At 52.9% G+C, this 22,013-nt stretch overlaps 2 protein-coding genes across 2 annotated transcripts; both read left to right on the top strand.

Annotated features, from left to right (window-relative positions):
* The first annotated feature begins 1,250 nt into the window (after positions 1–1,250).
* tspy (testis specific protein Y-linked) lies at positions 1,251–12,435 on the top strand. The gene is made up of 8 exons (XM_088623670.1): positions 1,251–2,438; positions 4,020–4,097; positions 4,404–4,515; positions 5,757–5,917; positions 6,049–6,125; positions 6,977–7,098; positions 7,563–7,610; positions 9,127–12,435. The coding sequence occupies exons 1-8, from the start codon at positions 1,539–1,541 to the stop codon at positions 9,309–9,311; spliced, it is 1,683 nt and encodes a 560-aa protein (XP_088479796.1). The 5' UTR covers positions 1,251–1,538; the 3' UTR covers positions 9,312–12,435.
* A 456-nt stretch (positions 12,436–12,891) lies between these two features.
* On the top strand, positions 12,892–16,932 carry LOC148673999 (uncharacterized). The gene is made up of 3 exons (XM_088623685.1): positions 12,892–13,489; positions 14,050–14,233; positions 15,520–16,932. The coding sequence occupies exons 1-3, from the start codon at positions 13,339–13,341 to the stop codon at positions 15,581–15,583; spliced, it is 399 nt and encodes a 132-aa protein (XP_088479811.1). The 5' UTR covers positions 12,892–13,338; the 3' UTR covers positions 15,584–16,932.
* The last annotated feature ends 5,081 nt before the right edge of the window (positions 16,933–22,013 follow it).

The following is a 22,013-nucleotide window of genomic DNA, read 5'->3' as shown; positions in this document are numbered from 1 at the left end:
CAGTTCATCTTCGACATTGAGATTGTACACAGCTCACAGTGCCCTCTGGTGGTCGAGAACGGATACTGCGTGTTGTCTGAGACCTAAATGCAACAGCCCAGGGGCACAGAACGTGCTAAACCAGCCAAGAAAGGTGCAGGTTATCAGTACTCATCCCTCATGACACCATGACATCTGCAAACCAAATCCCCGCCGTAACTGAGAGACGTGAACACAGTATGCGTGAATATGTATTACTGTTTTTGTTTAACAAAATCAGCAGTGTCTGTACTCCTTCAGCAGGTTTACAGCAGTAGGACAGTTCCCGGGCACCCCCACACCTGCTGTTTTTTAGACCATCTGACCCCCCCATTAAATAACCGCCCCCTAACCGACACAATCAGAGGTTTAACCTGAACTGTAATGGGATTCAGTTTGTAAACGACTAGGAGGTCGCCGAGGTTCTTAGTTATTTAACATCTCCAGTCTTGGAGCAGAGCTAAAACCTCGTAAAGACCCCAGAACAGCGGGCTATAGTCTGGCGAAGAGGTGGTGTGATGCGATACTGACATATATATATATAAGAACAAACATTTTATTGCATCTTTGGTGGACAAGAATGATATCAGAGAGAATTTACACCCACAGACTCGTGGAAACGGAAGATGCAGTATCGTGTCGATTGGGCACTAGCAGAAAACCTCAAAAAGTTTAAGGTTTCATTTATATAAAACAAAAAATATACAAAGCACATAATATAATAACTGCGTTATCTCAATTTAACCACTGGAGGGCGGGGGAAAAAACCTAAATATATATCAACTCTAGTCCGCATTTTAAAAATAGAAGCATTGTAAGGCGTGGAATTAGCTAAGCCCTTTAAAACATAAATCCATATGTAAATAAAAGTACGTGCTTGTAAAAACGTCTGTTAGTTTTATGCAAATCAGAAATTGCGTGTTTACTGTGCAAACGCGCCTGACACTCGCACGCGCTTCTCGCTAGGCCGCACAGCGAAAACACACAAAACAGCCCCCCCCCACCCAAGGTCCCGCCCTCGGCCTCCTCCCATTGGCCGGACGGGCTTCTCAATCCCTGCCTATCATCCCCGAGGGCGCTTTCCGTTGGCCACACGCCGGTTGTCGGCCCCGACCAATCCGCGACACATCACGTGGGTAAACAAACCCCGGCGGCGGCGACGCTCCGCTGTGATTGGCGGGGAGGTTTCGGCGCGGCAGGCCGCAGCCAATGAGGCGGCCGCTCTTTACAGAGCAAGTGGGGGTGACGCGGGGGGGGTCCGGCGCAGCGCGATACGGGATCAGGGATGGCACCTTAAACAAGCTGGAACAAACTTTTATCAGCAGGGCTGCGCGCTCAGAGCCCGGACAGGCTAAGAACGGACACCCAGCCATGCCGTGGAGTGGCGACCCGAAGTAGGCTTTTCCTCTCCGTGGGGTTTCGGTCTGGGGTGGGAAGTTGCCGCGTTAGGGAGTTGCGATATTTTGGCTGCTTGCTTTATTTTTTTTTTAAATTTAATTCCGCGTTAAGCGGTAAGGATAATGAGCGACGTCTCAGACGGCAAGGAGCCGACCTCAGGGAAAAGGCGGCGCACGTCCCCGGGGCCCGGGCGCTCGCCCCCGCCGGCCAAGGCCGCCCGGGTGGACGGGTCCGAGCCGGAGTCGGCGCTCGCACCCCGGGGCGAGAACGGGGAGCCGGAGGCGAGAGCCGGGGCGGCCGAGGCTGAGCAGCTGCCTGGGGAGCGCGCCTCGGCCGCGGCTACCTCGGCAAACGAGGAGCGGAAGGGCGGGAGCGCGCCTTCTCCTTCCTCGGCCGGCGGGGGCGCGCCTGTCCCTGCGAGCAGCTGCGGCGGCGGGGGCGCGCCTTCCTCCTCCGAGGCGCCCGGAGCAGCGGCGGCCCCCGGCGGGAGCGCGCACCTTGAAGAGCCCTCTGACTGGGCGGCCATGGCGGCGGCCGAGGCGCTGGCCAGCCTGACGGGGGCCGGGAGGGGGGGAGGGGTGCAGGCCGAGGCGCAGGAGGGGCCAGGCGGCGGCGGCGACGACGACGACGACTCCAGCTCTCCGGCGCTGAAGAGGCAGGGAGGCGGGAGTGGGGTGCAGCCAGGGAGCCCCACTCCTCCAGGGGCGTCTGCTGCAGGCCCGGGCGGAGAGGGGCGCGAGGAGGGGGGCGAGCCGGCGGCGGACTCGCCCGGCGGGCCCTCCAGCCCTCCTCCGCGCTGCCAGGAGGACGCCGAGTGCGCCATCGTGTCCGTCAAGGTGGTGCCCGAGACGCGGCGCTCGGTGGCTCTGCTGGCCCGGGTGCAGGGGTCGCTGGAGGCCATCGAGCGGCGCGCCGCCCGGGTGTACCGCCGCATGGAGCTCAAGTTCAACTCGCTGCGGCGCCCCCACCTGGAGGAGCGGGGCAACATCATCCAGACCATCCCGGGCTTCTGGGTGACGGCCGTATCCTTGACAGCGCCCTCCGCCGGGCACACGCGTCGCACACGCGTCGCCTGCTCGCGGTCCTCGGCTCAGAATGAGGGCTCCTCTCTCGTGTGCGGAAGAGTTGTGTTGGATTTCTCACCTGCGTTTCCTTTCCTGGCTTTTGCCCGATCGCTCGCTGGTGGGGATCTCGGGCCAGCCTCGTCTTGCAAGGAGCCCAAAAAGCTTAGAGTTCAAACCTTTAAAAGGGTTTTGGGGGTGTGGAACAAGCTACCCAGCCTCGGTGTTTGAGGCCGATACCCTGGCTTCTCTCAAGCGCTGGCTGGGTCAGACCCTTAGGTCAGTTAGCTATTAATTACTCATTAATAGGGGATGATGCTCTCACGCCCTTATGTGCTCCAGCGTGCAGAGCGGACAGGGAGACTCGACCTGCTGTTTCCATCCCTGGGTCCTGTTGTTAAAGGCCTGTTCCCCAGCCGCCACGTCATTGCTTTGCTCTTAGTGGGCCCTCTGTCTCCTTGGTGTGTCCCAGGAGTGAGCTCGTGTCCCTCTCCCAGCACCGCTTTGACAAGGCTCGTTTTCGGGACGGAGGGCCTGTGTGTTGTTGCACGAGCGAGGTCCGGAACACAGAATCGCATTCGATCTCTTCGGAAAGACCGTTTGTGTAGAGACGTCTCTCCTTGAAGGTGCCTGTCGTAGGAGAGAGTTAGTGTTTATGCTGACATTTTTCTATCCATCTATTCTCCAGCGGCTTTATCCAGCATACAGGTGGATAAGCAACAGGTGCAAAGCTGGACACACCCTGGACAGGACACCAGTCCATCGCAGGGCGCACACAGACACACACACACAGACACACCAGGGTACATTTTCCCAGAAGTCAGTTAACCCACCAGTATGTCTGGATTGTGGGAGGAAACCAGGTGAACATGCAAACTCCACCCAGACAGCACCTCAGGCCCAGATGTGAACCCAGGGCCCCAGCGCTGTGAGGCAGCCATGCCGGCCTCTGTCGCATCCTGCTGCCCAACGTTTTTCTTTTGACTAGCTAAAACAAAACATTGATCTTTACTTTCTTATCCCGTGCCGGGTTCCGACAGAGTTCTCCGTCCCGGAAGTGGGCCCCTCTCCCTGCGGAGGTCGGACCCTGACCCTGCAGACCCCGGCTCACGAGCTGGGCGCCGTGACCTCTGCTCCGGCCTGCGCTGGCAGCCCTCGAGCCGCTCCGCTTGATGAGAGAGCGTTCGGGTTGGAGAGAGCTGCGGATCACTCCTCCTTCCAGACGGCGCCTCTAGGGGGGAGTCTGACTCGCGGGCTCCAGTAGCTTCGTACCGTGGCTTGCTCAGCAGGTCCGAACGTGGGGTTCCTCTCGTACTGAGCAGGGTCGAACGGGGCTCGGCCCAGAAACGGCAGGAAAGGACACAAGGTCGTCACCGGTCACCGTGTGACGCCTCGGCGCAGTCGGGGAGCGTTCAGGTCCCGCTGTGATCTTCGGTCTGGGATCCCGGTGGCTCTAGGGTTAGGAGTGGGGTGCGGATAAGGGGGCGGGGGAGCGCTGGGGTGCTTTGGAGGGGGCAGTTTCCTTGACGGAGGGCTGCTCAGTTCCTGAATCACCCCCAGCTGTCGGCTCACATTGACGAGAACGACGAGGACGCCCTGAGCTACATGACCAGCCTGGAGGTGAGTCTCTCTGCGCTCAGGTGGGCTTGCAGGCCCGTTCCAGCTAGTTGCCCCTGTTGACCTCGTCCAGACGAGCCGCTTGCTTTCAGTCCTGAACGCGGCTGATTTTAACTCCCCCTCGTTTTCCTCTGTGTCCCGGTTGCTCATCTCAAAGTCCTCTTAGCTCAGCTGAGGCGCCGCGGAGATGTGGGAGAGCGGTGTCCAGGGTCAGGAGGAGGCTTGTGACGTTGGAGAGCCGCGCAATGCAGACAGTTACTTTTACTGAACGCCAGGTGAACACCTGTCTCTCCCTCTTTCTCTCTCCAGGTGGACGGCTTCAAGAGCAGCAGGATGGGCTATAGGATCTGCTTCCAGTTCAGCAGAAACCCCTACTTCCAGAATAACTTCATCGTCAAGGAGTTCCACGTGGGGGAGGGAGGTGAGACCCCCCCCCTGACCAGGCCAGCAGAATGTTGTACAACATGCCCAGACTCACAGTAGTAACAGCCTGTGTGACACCAGGAGCTTATCTGCAAGGCCATGGTCTCCAGGAGATCTTGTGCACAGAGGGGTCACAGGACTGGAGTCTCGTCAGTGTTGCACCGGGCTCATGAGCGCATGCTGAGCAGTTTTGAAGATGTCAGAGAGCAGCTGGTGGGGAGGTTTGCCTCTCGCACACGTGGAGTGAGAGAGCTGAATACTCACAGGCTGAGTCGTCGCGTGATGTTTTCCTGGGCTGGCCCTGTGGTCTTATGGTCTAATGGCCCTGCAACCATGCAGCCATGCATGAAGCCTCGGCCTAGCGGCTCTGCGGCCTGTCCCGACTCTGAGTCGGTCAGTAATGACTCACTCTGTCTCTTTTCCTCCTGCTCCAGTGGGGTTTGCGTGTTAATGCTACCTTGTCGTGATATCTAGTGTCAGATAACCAGTTCCCCGGTTAGACCTGTTGAGTCCTATACGTTGAAAAGTTTCGGACCCGTCTTATCAAGTAACTGTTTAGTTTGAGGTTCTCCGAGAGTTTCTGTACAAGCAGCATTGGTTGCATTACGTTACAAGCAGAGGGGAAGTCAAATAATATCCCTACAAATGACCTTGCTTGATCAAGATGCTGATAGACCAGATATAACAATGTGAGTATTGCATTGTCTGCCCCTCTCCTTTCCCTGTATGCAAACAGCAGGGGATCAGTAAGGTCCTGTGTGTTCTTTGTAATGTATTCCTTTAAAATGATCTCCAGGCTTTTCACTGGGAGAGATATAAGATCAGCTGGCCAGTAGCTGGTAAGCTTAGTTGGACCGTCAGTTTTTGGAGTAGGGAAGGAGATTAGTTTCTTCCACAGAGAAGCGACGCTTCGTACATCTAGGGGCATTTGAAAAAGCAAACTGAAAATATTGCACCACTGTCTGCAGAAGATCGCAGAACTCTTTCACACACATTATCTGGACCTATCTCTCATTCATTTTCCTAACCTGCTTAGGCGCCTCTGCTGAATAGCCCTATAGGGTTCGTGTGGTTACGGGCTTCATTTCAAACGGGCTGTAAAACACACTTCAATCGCTTGGCAGCTGGTGTCTGTCCGTGCCGTCTAACATGGTACTCCCCTTCCTCTTGTGGGTGGATCTGGCCATGCTGGCCCGGTATCTCCCACAGCCGTCGGCTCTCCGTCTCTCTGTCCCGCAGGATCCTTGACGTCCTTGTCTAACCCCATCCTGTGGCACCGGGGCAGGAACCTGGCGGCGCTCGGGGGGATGGCGAAGGGGCCAGGCAGCCAGCGGGTGTACCAGAGTTTCTTCAGCTGGTTCACGGACCACAGCAGCCCCAGCGCCGACGAGATCGCCGAGGTACGGCTCCCCCCCCCCCCGCTGCACCGGCGCCTCAACGCTGTGGCAGTTGAGATCGGCCCAGGCCGGCCCGGCCCGGTCTGGTCTGCCCCCTTGCTCTGACGTGTGTCTCTGTCTGTGTTTGGCTGAAGATCCTGAAGGACGACCTGTGGAAGAACCCACTGCGCTACTACCTGACGCCCATGTGGGAGCTGAAAGAGAACGGAAGGTAACACTGGCCGAGGGGCTGCCCTTCACCTCCCTGGAACCCACACGCGATCGTTATTATAACAAACTTCACTTTTATATAGCGCATTGCAGCACAACAACAACAACAACTAGTCATTTAGAAGAGATCGTAAACGGGAGTTAGGGACAATAGGAATACCAAGAGGCAGACAGAGCCAGTTAAATGAAAGCCCTTCTAAAGAAGAAGGTTTTGAGTCTTGAGAGCTCAGGGAAGGCGACTCTCTTGGGGACGGAGTTCCAGATCTTTGGGGCACAGCAGGAGAAGCCCCGTCACCCATAAAGTGTAGACGGGCTTGGGGGACAGACAGGAGACCAGAATCAGAGGTTGTGAGGTGGGGAGTAGGGCCATAGCAGCTCGGGTACTGAGGTGCCAAGCTATGCAGAGGCTCATAGGTGAGCACAAGGATTCTGAAGATGACACGAAACCTGACGGGAAGCCAGTGCAAGGACTCCAGTGTAGGTGTAATGTGACAATCATGTTTCCGAATTGTTTTCCTCATTGGTTCCTGGCAGAGCATTAGTGCCAAAAACAGGAACTGGCAAATGGCCTGTAGCTCTTGCTGTTTGTAAGAGGACCCGTTTTATAGTGTTTCAGTTGTAAAACATAGAAACCTGCGTTCGAATGCTTCCAGTCCTGTCTCGGTCATCATTCCGAGAGAGCTAGTCCTGAAGGAAAGGGGCAGGCAGTCGGTGCCCTGTGCAGGAGTATTGAATTGCTCCAGTGGGATTTCTAGACCCTGCAGGGCTGGGCTTGCTCTATGTTGCATTTCCAGTGAAAAGCGCTGTGGTGAAAGGCGCTATATTAAAGAGCTGTTTTCCTGCGGGTCTCAGAAGTGCGGACAAAGGCAAAGGCAACGGCGATGAGTGCGTGGTGATCTCGGACTCCGACGAAGACGAGGGCGAAGAGGGGCTGTCCCGGGAGGAGGACGAGGAGCAGAGCGCCAGCGAGGAAGGTCAGTGCTCTGAGCGTGGCGGGGAGGCTTTATCTAAGGCAGTGCAGAGATGCTTTAAACAATAAACTGAGCAGGAACCCCAGCCCTGCACCCCGACTCCAGCCCTGGTCCCTAAACCGGGTGCCTTCCTTGATGGTGGTTTGTTCTTTGGAGGAGCATCAGGCTTTGTCTTACTAAGTAGTTGATACTTTGAAGCATTTAAATGGACCCTGTCAGTTTCTCCCATGACGAATCTGACAGCTTGATGTTTTGTATCTGTGTCTTTTGCAGAGTTTGTGCTTTACTTTGAATGGTTAATTGTTGAATCTGTGACCCATCGAGCTTCAGCATCTTTTGTGCGCTGCAGCTGTGCTTACTGCAGGGCGTCTGAATGAACGTGGCCAGTGTGTGAGCCGCTGTGTGAGTTCAGTACTGGTCTGTTTTCACTCACGCCCTGGCCTGGCCTTTCTGCCTTCACCCCCCAGGAGAGAGCGTGGAGGAGAGCGATGGCGAAGGAGAGGTGGTCATTGACGGTGAGTCCCCTCCGCTGCTCCCCACTGGTGTTGTCAGCTCCTGTCCCAGCCTGAGGAACAGACAGTGAGCCTGTCTCTCAATAATAATAATACAGTGTGTGATCTCCTGTCCCAGCCTGAGGAACAGACAGTGAGCCTGTCTCTCAATAATAATAATACAGTGTGTGATCTCCTGTCCCAGCCTGAGGAACAGACAGTGAGCCTGTCTCTCAATAATAATAATACAGTGTGTGATCTCCTGTCCCAGCCTGAGGAACAGACAGTGAGCCTGTCTCTCAATAATAATAATACAGTGTGTGATCTCCTGTCCCAGCCTGAGGAACAGACAGTGAGCCTGTCTCTCAGTAATAATAATACAGTGTGTGATCTCCTTTCCCAGCCTGAGGAACAGACAGTGAGCCCGTCTCTCAATAATAATAATACAGTGTGTGATCTCCTGTCCCAGCCTGAGGAACAGACAGTGAGCCTGTCTCTCAGTAATAATAATACAGTGTGTGATCTCCTGTTACAGCCTGAGGAACAGACAGTGAGCCTGTCTCTCAATAATAATAATAATAATAATAATAATACAGTGTGTGATCTCCTGTCCCAGCCTGAGGAACAGACAGTGAGCCTGTCTCTCAATAATAATAATACAGTGTGTGATCTCCTGTCCCAGCCTGAGGAACAGTGAGCCTGTCTCTCAATAATAATAATACAGTGTGTGATCTCCTGTCCCAGCCTGAGGAACAGAGAGCCTGTCTCTCAATAATAATAATACAGTGTGTGATCTCCTGTCACAGCCTGAGGAACAGACAGTGAGCCCGTCTCTCAATAATAATAATACAGTGTGTGATCTCCTGTCCCAGCCTGAGGAACAGACAGTGAGCCCGTCTCTCAATAATAATAATACAGTGTGTGATCTCCTGTCCCAGCCTGAGGAACAGACAGTGAGCCTGTCTCTCAATAATAATAATAATCCAGTGTGTGATCTCCTGTCCCAGCCTGAGGAACAGACAGTGAGCCTGTCTCTCAATAATAATAATACAGTGTGTGATCTCCTGTCCCAGCCTGAGGAACAGTGAGCCTGTCTCTCAATAATAATAATACAGTGTGATCTCCTGTCCCAGCCTGAGGAACAGACAGTGAGCCTGTCTCTCAATAATAATAATACAGTGTGTGATCTCCTGTCCCAGCCTGAGGAACAGACAGTGAGCCCGTCTCTCAATAATAATAATACAGTGTGTGATCTCCTGTCCCAGCCTGAGGAACAGAGAGCAAGCAAAGAACAGGGTTCTGCTAATTTTTACTGCTTTGGTAATTCATCGGTGATGCCAGTAGATTTCAAGAAGAGACGTGGCGGTGAGTATAATTTTCAGAGGCTCGTCCTCTTCGTGGTCCGGCACAGATCCGATTTGGATGAAGCTGTGTCTCCGGGCCGGTCTGTGTCCAGGGGGACCTGTGGACGGGGGCATGAGGACTCGCGAGGGGCCCATGGGGCTCCCGCTGTACCGTGACGAGGTGTGTTTCTCCACAGGCTCGGAGGACAGCGAGGCCGAGGGCAGCGGGGAGGAGGACTCGTCCGGGGACGAGGGGGACGAGGAGGAGCTGGAGGTGGAGGAGCTGGACCTGGACGACAGCCTGGAGGTCAGGGGCCAGGAGGCCGAAGGGCAGCAGGGAGAAGAGGAGGACATGGGCGTCGGGAACGAAGACGACAGCTAGGAGACTGGACTCCGTGGCAGGATGCTTCCAGGCGAAAGACTTGGGGATTGTTAGGGCTTTTGCGAAGCGGGGTTAGGTGCCAGGTCTCCCGTGCAGTCGCAGGGTGGAGGGCGGGCGGCGGCGGCGCTGGGCGTGGGAGCAGAGGAGCCGGTCAGTGTTTCTGTGATCCGAGGGCTGGAGATTCAGTCGAGCGACCCCCTCCTACCCCCCCCCACCCGCTGAGGAGAGGGTCGTGATGACGCTGGGCTTGGCGGGCCCCCTCCCTCCTGGCCAGGGGCCGTGGGGGGAGCAGAACACAGCCTTTTACTAAACCGGACCCCTCCACCGTGTGACCCAGCCTTTCGGGCACAAAACCCAAGTGAGCTTTTCTGCGTTCCGGCCCGTTAACAACAGCTCAGTTCGTGACCTCGGGTGTATTCCTGGTTCTTTGAGGTCACCTCCCAGGCGCCCTCTTGTGGCGGCCCTGTTGCTATTACACCCCTGTCGTTCAGCCCTTGTGTGTACATATGTGAAGCAGTGCTGGATTGGCTTTCTTTATGTTGCCAGCTCACAAGCAATGCTTTAATCCGACTGTTAGCTCAAGACTGGGAATTGTCTTGGCAAAAGGAGGATTGTGTTCCTTTCCTGTTAGTTCTCCCTCTTGCTTCTCTGCTTCCTAGATTTTTTTTTTCTGTGCCGTGTGTGAATGGCTCTTGCGCGTGCCGTTTGGAAACGAGTGTGTGTTATTTCAAATCTCAGGGATGAAGCTTTGATGCGACCGTTAATAACCGAGGGAGTCAAAATTAAGGTGATGGCAGGACAGTCTTGCCCTGTGTGGTGGTGAACGATGCTTCCTGTCGCTGTCTCCTGTACGTCTGGGCCTGGATCAGTGAAGCTACTAACAGCCTGTTGTGCAACGACGTGTAAAGATACAGAACCGAGTGTGAGAGCGCGGTGGGCGGGCCGGGTGTGCGCTCCGCTGTGCTGTGGGGGTCATCGACACTGCACGCTGTCCGGCGCGTCGTCTAGGAGGTGTTTCTCAACCGCAGGACTGCAAAAGCAGTTTGGTTCGCGGCCAGTTAGTAAAAGTGAGAAGAGTCCCCAGGCTGCAAGCCCGAAGCAGCAGCAGCAGCAGCTGCACTCTGCGAGCCGAGCCCTGGGGCGGGGAGACGCAGGAGAGAGGAGAGAGATACACCACCTCCCTTAGCTTCTCAGAGCAGCGCGAGATCTTCAAACATCTGTGTATTATTAGACAGATGTGTCTGTTCTGGGGGGCTCATTTATTTTTTAGGTGATGCTGTATTTAAGCTGCAGTTGGTTGGATTTTTAGTTTCCGTTTACGGCGCCGGCCGAGTCCGCGCCGCCTGCCCCCCGCTCCTCCGATTCCCTCGCTGGCTGCTGCTCTGGGGGACGATGTCAGCAGGAGCAGCTTCTGCAGCTCCGCAAGGCGGGCCCGGGCAGCGCAGGCAGGGTCGACCACAGGGGGGCGCTCTGGGGGCTGCAGAGCTCGGGGAGGTGGTGTGGCAGGACCTGCACCCACAAGGTACCTGCCCCCCCAGCCCGAGCTCCAGCCGGGGGCCACCCCAGCCTCGGCACAGCTGGTCTGTAGTCGGCCATTACGTCATCAGTTTTTAGACTCGGAAAACGATTTGATTGAACAAACCCCCTCCCTGGGCTGCTGGCAAGACCTTTCCATCCTCCGTGACTATCCCCTCCCTTAGCCGAGCAAGGGACAAGTTCTGCCCCTCGTCACCCCCTTGGGGACTGTGAGAAGAGGGGGTATCTGCGTGGCCCCTCACTGGGGCTCTCTGGGCCTAGAGCTGGGAGCTAAGCTGGGGTCACAGTTCCAGATCCTGGAGTGCTCGTTATGTGTCTGGCTTTTGTTCCAGTCATGTTCTCTAATTGTTGTCCGGTTACTTAATTCTATTTGTTATTGATCCGATTAATTAGTTGACTGTATAATTAATACCCGTAGCCAGGCTCAGAGGTAACTGTACCTTTAATAAAGTGAATCGTCTTGTGACCTTAAGGAAAATCCTACATGCATCTGATTTAGACAGTAATTGGGTGCAGCAGTGGTCAGGCCCCTGGACTCCTCACGGGGAGGTTGTGGGTTCCAATCCCAGCTGAGGCACAGCTGGTGTACTGTGGGCTCTTCACTCCGATGGCTCCAGTGTTGAGCCCGCAGTGGGTCGCTTTGGATAAAAACTTTAGAGAAATGAATAATGAGATATGGAATGAATCTTCTGTGGAGGTCAGTGTGAGCGTGAAGTTTCTAGCCAGCAGTACTGGGGTGTTAACAGTTGTAGCTGTTCCTCTCTGCCTCCACCACCTGACCTGCCTTTAAATCTGCTCAGCAATTCAGTTCAGGTTTTTTCTCATCCTCGCCGTTATCAGGGGCACACATTGCTCTTTTCCTGATTGCTTCACTGCCGCCAGCGTGACTCGCGTCTGCCTCACTGCAAGCGCGGTTCGAAAGCAAGCTCGTGCCTCAGGGCGGCCGACGGGAGAGGAAAAGGCCCTTTCTGTTTTCAGCAGGTCCATCGTGATGCCACACGGGCAGTTCCTTCTTAATTGCAGCTAGGAGCTTGCATTACACGTGGAAACCCACAGAATAATGGATAGAAAGGAAGAAATAATTTATGAAAAGAATTACATTTGTTGTAACCGTGATAGAGAAGAGCTCAGTGCTGCGTCACTTACTTAAAAGTAGTGTTGGGAACAGAAAGAGTACTGCTTGGACTTCACCAGTCCTGTCCAGCAGGGTGTGTAAATCAGCCTGAAGACACCAGTTTATTACAACTTGGAATTTTCTGTTCCATTATTTTATTAAATTAACGCGAACTCTCCCTAAAGATCCAGATTTGCTAGATTTTACACTTCTGCAGTGTGTTTAGCAGTTAAATCACTGAAAGGTTTGTAAATATTTTCCTTCCTCCCCCACTTTTGGGGGGAAAAGCTTTGTAAACCTCTTGTCTCGAAGACGAGGATGCGGGGCTGTGTGTGGTGGAGAAATAAAACCTGTATTTTGTGCTGCATTTCTTCTAACAGCAGGTTTTTGTATTCAGTGCTGGGCGAGGAGATGAGGGCTCTTGTGTCTGCTGTTCTTGTTTTCACTTTTCTAAATAAAGAAATTTCTAGGTCCTGCCTGGACTGGGTTTGTCTTGACGTTTGAGAATTTAACCTCTTTCAGTCTCTCAAGAGTTTACAGCACACTATGATGTGACCTTTGAACTTGGACCTGAATTTCAAAAAGTCCCGTCTAGTGTTGGTGAGCTACCCCTGGGGTTCCTGTAGAGGGCGCCAGCGATCGCTCTTCCGCGCTGCAGTCAGCCATAGGCAGCGCCCTGTTGAGAGGAGTGCTGGGGCATCGGCTGACCTGCCCACCTGAGCCGATCATGAAAGCCAGCGGGACCTCAGCATGCCCTCCCCTAAACCCAGACACCGAAAATAGTGCTCAAGCTTTCTGGGACCGGTCACATTGCGCTCCCTTTGTCCTGAAACTCGCGCAAGAAGCAGAAGGTGGAAGTAGTAACAATCCTCCGTATGGAAATATATTTTTTTAACTCTAGAGCCGAATGTGGAGTAAAGTCAGCTTTCCAACACGTCCTGTAAGTGTTTCTTGAGCATTTCCGTATTATTTGGGGGTTACGGGTAACAGCAGCACAGGAGGAGTGTAAGAAAATGACGACTCTCGGATGTCGTGGTGCTCAGGGGACACCTCCAGACCCGGCTCCACTCGGGCTGACAGCTCGCCCTCAGTTTAAACGTTGGGAAAGCTTGGATGCTGCTCATGTGTTAGTCGAGTAGACCTGAAATGTCTGTTTTAGGGAACTATGACCCTGGAGGAGGGTTGTTCCAGACGATGTCTGGATTATTGAACAACCGTACTGCTTGACTGACCGCTCCAGGTCAGAGCACAGAGTTCAAGAAGAAGTTAAACATTTCCCGGATTTCGTCACTGGCCCTGGGTTCGGGTTGACTTTCTTTAAAGCCCAAACATGTATGAAAAGGCCGCACTGCCCCCAGCCTGGCCTTTGAACGAGCCATGAGGAGACTCGATGGCGCGCCGGGGAGCACAGCCCCGATTCGCCCTCCCGAATCAGTACGCAAGTCCGCTCGTCCCCTGCCGGAACCGCTTCTGGTCTGGACTGGCAGACCTGGAGGCCTGGAGGAGAACCGTCACGCGGCGCCGGCCGGTGAGAGTCTATCCGCTGTACTCGCACGGGGGGAGGATGATGATGATGTTTATTATAATTATTATTGTTGTTGTTGTTGTTGTGGAAATTCCCTGCCGCTGTTAAATCTCAAAGTCAAGTGAAACAATATCTGTACGTCAATATCTGACGCCTCGCTCACGGTATTCCCTTATAACTATTACGTCGCGACATGCAAACGTTCCCGAATATTCCCCCCGGTCTTTTTTCTAATCCGCTATATTTCGATTAAAGGCAGTGTTTCTCAACTCAGCGAGTCAGTGCGGGTATCTATAATTTCATGACAGAGGTTTTAATCGACCGCGGAGTCTTTGGGGGGGAAATCCATTGTTTTTCACCCCAGCGTGTTTTAACAAAAAAAAGCGTCGATTGTATTTGGATGTATCTGGAGCGCTCCCTGCAACACCCGTAATACAGACACCACAGCGGACTGCTCACCGACCATAAACATTAGATTTTCACCATACAACTGCATCTGAGATGCCGCACTGGTCTGCCGGATTTACATTTCGGTCCGCGGCCGCTGGGGCCTGTGGTTCCAGGTCCGGACGGGCCGAGCGCACGACCCGCTCCTCTGCAGGAAGAGCCTCACCTGCCGGCAGGGGCCGCCCGCGCGCCGGCCGCGAGGTGTGAAGCGCGCGGCCCCCAGGTGCCGCCTGACGTCGGCGGCTCGGGGGCGGCAGAGCGCGCGGCAGCGGCCGGCGAGACGGGCTCCGAGACCGGCAGGTAAGAGGCGCCGCCCCGCGCGTTCTCCCCCACGCGTCCGTGTCCGCGCCGCGGGCACCGTGACCGCTTACAGCAGTGCCGCCCTGCGGGGATCTTGCGGGGGAGGGGAGCCCCGGGCCGGGTGCGTAGTCGCCCCCGCAGGCGGTGTTGCTAACGGACGGGGCGATGCCGGCGCGGTCACGGCTGCCGACATCGCCGCCCTGTGCCTGTCGTGCGGGGCTTTGCTCCTGTCCTTGCGAACTCCAGGGAGGCTGCGGGCGGGGTGTTTACACCGCTTCCAGGCCGGTGACACACGGAGCTCCTTTGTTCTGCTTCGGCCCGGGTGCGAACGCGATACTAGCACGGCCATCGCCCCGGGGACACCGTGTCTGCGAGAACCCTGTGCGCCCTGGAGGTGTGTACAACATCCACAAGCACGCTAATGCTGCAGCAGTGTTGTTTATAATGTGACCAAGCAGGGGGGGCTGACCTGCTTTAAACGGGTTTACTGTAATAATCCTTCACTGCCCTTGTAGGAGCATAGGAACAGTTACAAGTGCAGAACCCGATCAGCCAGTCTGGCCCCGTTAGAAGTTTGTAGTTAATGGATCCAAAGATCTCAATCAGCTTCTTCCTGAAAGCACCAAAGGTATCAGCTTCAGCCACATAGCTGGGTACTTTTGTTCCACACTCCCACAACCCTTTGTGCAAAGAAGTGCCTCCAATCTCGTCATAAACAGCACTTGTGGCACCTGTTGTTTCCGCCTGTGTGCCCTGGTTTGTGTTTCTCTGTTCGTTCTGAAGAGGCCTGCTGGGCTGAGGGAAATCAACGCCCTTGTGGACGATTGTGAACATTTTCCTGCCCCAGATTGCTGTGTACTGTGCTTCAGCATCTGGTCCTCTCTGGAGCCAGGTGCGTGTAGGAGCCACTCCTCTGTAATATTTCATCTTAAAGCCGTCTGCCCCAGCGAGCACAGCGCACAGTCTGGAAATAACAGCACTGCACTGTCAAGACAAGGGCTCGAGTCTGGCTGTGCTGCACAGCTCTGTGTTCAGATCTAATGCAGTTTTAATTGAGATTGTTGCCTTACAAATTACACACCTGCTCGGGGAGCAGGCTGCAGCTCTCCCAGCTCCCCACTCCATAAATCAGGCCCCTCTCTCCGGCTCGGAGCCAGTTCCAGCAGCAGGAGAAGTCCTGGCAGGTCGAGACAAGCCCCCGGCTGAGAGTTTGAGGCTGCGGAGCAAAGCTGGAGGAGTTCGGAGAGGCTGTCTGAGCGCTGCAGCCTGATTCCTTTTTTTTTAAGGGTTTCAGGATTCCATCACGACCGATTTCCCACAAGTCTGTCACGCAAGGCTGCAGAGCGCTGACGTTATTTCAAGACGCACTCGTTCTGCGACGTCCCTTCGGTCACTTCCAGGCACCAGCTCTCCTGGAGGAGCTGCAGCACATGGCAGCCCTGCAGCAGCAGGGGAACTCGACGCCACACCACTGGCCTTCGGCAGGTGGCCTTGCAACGTTAATTTTGAAAAAGGTGTGAAAATGTGGCGAAAGGGACAGCAGATACAGTGCCTGCAGTGCCTTGTAAAAGTACTCATGCCCCCTGTTAAGACTATTACATTTCAATAGCATAAACAGCGTACAGTATTTGTATGGGTTTTTCAAAAGCACGTGTATTTATCCAGAACTTTAATGATCACGTTAGTCGCTCGTTTATGTGAAGAGGCCTAAATATAAGCAAAACCTGTCAAGAAGACTTATAACGTAAACGATGCAAAGTTACAGACTTCGTCAATATTCAGTCCCCTAAGCCAGACCTTACTGGCAGCACAGACGTTGCTGCTGTCAGGATTTCTGAAGAGGCCTGTATTAGCTTTGCACAGTGATGTGGTGCAGTTTTGTCTGTTCTGCCTGGCAAAATGGCTCCAGTTTGGACAAGTCAGCTGGGCTCTGAGACTGACTGCCATCGTCAGGCCTTGCTGTAGATTTTCTGCTGGGTTCAAGTTAGGTCCTTGGCTGGGACACTCAAGGCCATTCAAGACTGTTGTTCTCCTCGTGCTCGCTGTCCTGCTGAAATGGGAGTTTTCCCCTCGCTTGGGACGAGCTTCCCCGTCCCGGGTGAGAAGCAGCCCCGCCCCGCTGCTGCCAGCAGGGGGCGCTCACACTGGGTGACGTGCTGGGCTGGGGCCCGATGCAACTTTCTGCCTTAGTTAAAAAAACGTTTCATCTGACTGTAAAAGATTCTGCCACAAGACTGCAGGACTGAGATGTAAGATGATTCTGGCAACTCGGCCATACAGACCACCTCTGTGATAGAGGCGGGGATATTGTTGATATGTGAACAGTGACTCTCGTCTCACACGTAGAGCCTTGTAGATGTTTCAGAGTCACCGTTTGATCTGATCTAGGAGGTGTCTGGGTGGTATGATACACATTCCAGTTATTATGGACGTCACCTCACCCCAAGGCATGAGTAACCTTAGCCTGATCTATGTCTTTCTCCCTTCTTGGTCCTCCTGCTTGGATTGTCATGTTACTAGTTGATCTGCAGCTTGACATTCAAAATCAGAGAGCTTACAGAGAAAGGTGTGTTTCTTTTTAAGTCTAGTCCAAGCCTATTTGATTACAAACAGAGACCATCACGCTAATTTCATGACCTTCCAAGTCATTTGCATCTGAACCAATTTTTAGGATTGCTGTAGCAAAGAGTACTGATACAATCAAGGATCTTCTAATTTTCTTTAAAATCGAACTTATTTTCATGCTACGATTGCTTTTTTAGCTTTATTTGCAAGCTTAGACAATAGTGAGATTTAAACACCTGGTGGTGGAGGGGATACTGCTTTTGAAAGGCTCTGAACACATGATGGAAAAGAATGGATTCATACTTTGCAGCTAAACCAGTTATAAGAGAATGTAGAAGAGAAGAGAAACCTCTAAAATCGAGAAGCTAAAAAGGAGTGGCATGTCCGTTCGAGAAGGGTTTGAAGCTATGTTCATAAAGACAGTTTTGTGGGAAGCTACGGCCAGCAGTCTGGAATCGCTTAGTGAAACCAGAGTTTCTGGCCAGAGGTGGCGCTAGCTTCCTACCGGTTTCTCCTTTCAGGGTGGGGTCCTGTGGCAGTGTAGGTCTGCGAGTCGGGATGGACTTGAAAGTTTTCTGTTTTGGAATGTGGGTCACTTTCTCGGATTTTAGGCTTTTCCGAGGGGGAGGTTTTAATGGATGAGGTGACCTCAGATCCCCAGGCGCTTTACAGCAGAACGGCCCCAGCTGCTGGCCGGTTGCCCAGGTGTGGAAGTTCCTGTTCCTCTGCAGTGTAAACGGAGGATCGCCTGTAAGAAGAGGCTCTTGGAAGCCCCAGAAAGGATCACTACAGCCTGAGGTCCACAGGCTGTGATTAACAGACCAGAGCAGCTAACAGTGATACTCCCTGCTGTCTGAAAGGGTGAATACCTGACGCTAGAGAAAGGTGTGTGACAAAGGAAACATACTGCATACTGCACGGAAACATACGGTAGCAACGTCCAGACAGAAAAGCAAAGAGCAGAAGTTTTGACAACTTTTAAACCCCTTCTGTACGTCTGTGGAAGCTCAGCAGAAAGCAGCTGTCAGATCAGATGCTAATGGGTTTGTGTATAAAAGAATGTAATTGAACCAGCATGGAAGGAGTTCTTCTGAAACTAGTGCTGCAAGTGGAATGCAGAGCTCTTATCTGTGTTTGATGGAGTCTGTGTGCACTCCCCTTTCAGCTGGTATGAGCATCAAGCCCCTTTGCCGAATAGGCCAGTGGATTTATTATCCTTGGAGTGGATCCCAGGCATTTTTATTCACCTTGTAAATACCCCACTCTCCCAATCACGGTCCCCACTGGAGAGCTGCAGCGCTGGAGGAAACTTCTGCGCTATGTGGTGTTTTATTTTGTGTGGTTTTTTAAAAAAATGCACACTTTGGCTTCATGCACATATAAGGACAGCATCTGTGTAACTGGTCCCCGGTCAACACAAAAACTTTTTTTTCTTCCTTTAAAAAAATGTAAAACTGGCTCTTCCTCTCTGTGAAGGGGAGATGTTCCGCTGATCCCTTGTCAGCTCCGCGGACGCTCGAGAGCCCTGACGTCGGACTCCGAACAGCGTCTCACACCGCTGTCCCCTGGCTTCACCGTGCGACAGCTGTTGCAGCTGGGCCTTTGCTGCAAAGAGCTTGGACTTCCTGATTGTGATGAAAGGCTCTATATAGATGAGGACTGCTGATGAGATCATTCCCAGCCACTGTTACGCAGTGGGAAATGTTAAGGGAAATGACTGTTAAGGGATGTACAATAGCAGACTCCTCCTTGAATACTGGTATTTAAAACCAAGCCAGAGTTTAGAAGGTCCTCCTGGGGCTCGACGCCGCTCCAGAGCGCAGTAAGGAAGCGCTTCGCAGTGCCTGTGTCCTCTGGCTCAGGCCTCACCGGCACGGACAGGGGGGCCAGAGGTCAGAGGTCAGCTGCCTCAGCTCAGGGGCACCGAGACGGGGGTCAGTGGCTTGGCTTTGCAGCCACAGCTCGAGAGCTTGGATTAACACAGGTGCCAAAGAGCCCCCTCCTGTATCACACCTCAGCCCATTCTGCAGCGAGACGAAGAAGGAGGGACCTCAGCAGTGGACAGGCAGCCTGGCTGATCATTTTCATTACCAACGATGAAAACACTCCAGTCTTATCAGTCACAAGAGAGCAACAAATACCACTTGTATTTCTCTTGGAGAGCTGCCTGATTTCTGAGACAACACAAGTCAACAAGGTTTACAAAGAACAGAACCTAATGAGAGAGAGCCTTGTTTGCTTATTACAGGAGTTTAGAACAGATACAATTCGACAACAGAGGGTCAGGCTCTTTGAAGCTCAGCTGTTTCCTGTCCTCTCGTTTACCTGCCATTTCAGTCCTCTCCTTTCCTGCTTCACAGACTTTCTGTTTTCATCAGCTGGAAGCTAAGAGCTTGCTGATAACCCGACACAGCCAGAAAAAAACAAACCTCACCAGCTTTCAGCACCACATTTACTGAGACTGTCCTATGGTAGAGGTATTTGTTACAGTGACCGCTGCTGGCCTCAGTGGTCACTGGAGTAGTGTCTCTAATGTAGTTTAGCGTCATGGGTTGGAATGCCAGCCCAATTTGAGAAGTAACTCAGACTTCATATAGATTATAATATGTTTAAAAAAGCGCATATTGACACTGTCAGTTGTTACCTTTTGAAAATCGTAGGTTTTGTACAACCCTGTGTGTACTGCTCTTTCTGCTGGAGCTCTTCTGATGTTTTCTTCAGGCGTAAAAACACACAACATGCAAAGACTAGTAAAAGTTTAGTCTCATTGGTGAGTAGATTGCAGCAAATTTGTATTCGTAAAAGCACTGAAAACATCGAGTGGACTTCAGTAGTTCGTCACTGAGGACAATTTATTTTTATCTCACACAGTTCCTCGATGGAGAGGAGTTTTAGATGCTTCCAGTGCTGCGGTGTCACTCCGTGTCCTTCAGTAACATGACACACACACCTGTACCCTCCTCACCCTGCTGTCTGGACAGGTAATCCTCTCGTGAGCAGGCAATGGGAAACATGCACCTGAAAATGAACAGTGTCTTTCTGGGGGGGGGGGGACTCTTCTCTGCTGCCTGGAAAACACCTGTTCCTCTTCCCTAGGGAGAACCAGGGCCTGTGCAGAAGGGTCAGGCTTTGGGATTCATCAGCCTCTCTGCCCTTCGGGCTCGAGAAAATCCTAGCGATTCCCGCTCTGCTTGAGTTTCTTTCGGGAGCTCCTGTGGGATGGAACACAGCACATTACATTGAGAAGTGTCCGAGTGCTCAGACTCCTCAAAGGCATCCACAGATCAACCCAAAGGAAGTTTTCAGGCTCTGGGGTCCTTGAAAAAATGATTGATGAAGAAGAGCATTAAGAGTGGAAAGTGGGAGGCAGTGCATGGCACTGCACAAACCACCCAGCCAAGTTCCCGAAACCAGCATTCCAGAGGCCTTGGAGAAGCAGCTGGACGGCATTCTGAGGCTGATTAGCTTTGGGCAGCCGAAGAAGTGCACTGGGTCAAGAGAGCCCCTGCTACCTACAGCTGTCTCAACACTGTCACAGAAAGACGGCCATTGCTCTGCAGTGAAGATTCCCTGAAAATCCACAAGCAGAATCATCTCCAGAAGCACTGAACCAGAAGCAGGTCGCAGATTTCTGAAGCCACGAGCCCGTTGCCCAGTCGCTCTCTGGCTTCAGAGAAACTCCAGTACGAGGAAGAAGTTACCCAAGACTTCACACTCCTCCCTTCTCCCGAGGAGTTATAAACAGAGGAGACGCGGTGTTGATAATCTTTCAGTGGGCTGCCAGGCATTTGTTGCCGTACAAAGATTTTTTTACTTTTTCCAAGTGATGTAATAAAAATGATCAATACGCGACCTGTGTTCTTCTGATCTAAACAAGAGGTTTCTAATCAGTGGTGATGCAGTCTTGAAGTCTGGCACCCCCCTCCACGTGGTTTCTGCATGGATACACCGAGAAAAAGTGCACAGCTGGCACGAAGCCCTTATATTGCACCAGTGTGCACAAAAAATGCAGAAATGTTTTTCCAAGGAAGAGACAGACCAAAATATGCAGCGTTCTTCAGTTTGCTGCCCTGGGTGAGACGTATTTAGACTAATTTTGATTTAAAACATGTGAAAATAGGCTCGACCCGCCCCTGCTGTAACATGATTGTACACAATCGGTTCGCTGAGCTGGACACAGGGCCGGTGTGGACGCTGATGCTTTCTTTGGCTTCGGGATGGATTTGGAATCGAGCTCACAGGAAGGTCTGGGTTTGATCCTCGGGGCTACACCTGGTTATCTCCTAGTCCGGAACAAAGCCATCCTGTCTCCCTCTAACAGAGAAGGATCCACATACGGCTCCATCTGGCCAAAGTTGTTTCCCTTACCGCTTGTCATATTTGCCTTTCCCAGTGCTGCGGCTGGACCCAAGACACCAGGAGAAATGGAGGAAGGGTGTAAGAATGGGGTTAAGCAGAGAGACGTGTGCAGGCATACAGCCACTGAGATAAGGCAGCCCCAGCTCCGTGATCAGATCGTGCTTTCCCCAAACCCGAAGAGGCAACTTTTCAGCCAGAGAATGAGATCTTTTCATTGAGAGCCATCCATCTTCTGGCATAGCTCTGTCAAATCCCCAGGCGATGGGACTAATTAGGAAAAGCATTTATCTCCCGCTCTCATGTGCTCTCCTCCCCTCTCTCGTCACCTCTCCCAGCTCCCTCTCTCTCCCAGGGTCTGTGCTCCGGGATGGAATTCTTCGGCTTTGTTGCAGGATTGTAAAACGGCTCTGGCACATAGAGGCCGTGTTAATCATTAAACCACAACTACTCTTTTCCCCAAGAGGCAAACGGGTTTGATTTAACAGGGGGACTCGCAGACATCACAGAATGCTCGGATAGAAAGAGAGACGTGCAGGATCTGAGACCGGGGAAGACATTTCAAAGCTCTACAGTTCATCTGGAATATGATGCTGACCTACCGCATCGCACTTGCCTTCACTGCAAGCGTCTCAAGGAGGAGAGATTTTCAGGGTCTCGGAGAAAACACAGACATGCTAAAGCAGCTTGTTCTCTTTAATCCGAGAGACGGGAGGTTATACCGTGTTTTGTCTGAAGGATTCAGACATCCTCAAAGGTTCTGTCAGATGATCTAAGGAACTACGTCAAGATCATTGGTGCCAAACTGGAGTGGCAAGTGAAAATGGAGAGGCAGCCCCTTACAGAGTCGTGAGGGGGT

This window comes from Lepisosteus platostomus, chromosome 3 (genome assembly GCF_059453375.1).
Source record: "Lepisosteus platostomus isolate fLepPlt1 chromosome 3, fLepPlt1.hap1, whole genome shotgun sequence".
NCBI lineage: Eukaryota > Metazoa > Chordata > Actinopteri > Semionotiformes > Lepisosteidae > Lepisosteus > Lepisosteus platostomus.
The sequence above is the reverse complement of the archived record's forward strand: the minus strand, read 5'-3'. Positions and strand labels throughout refer to the sequence as shown.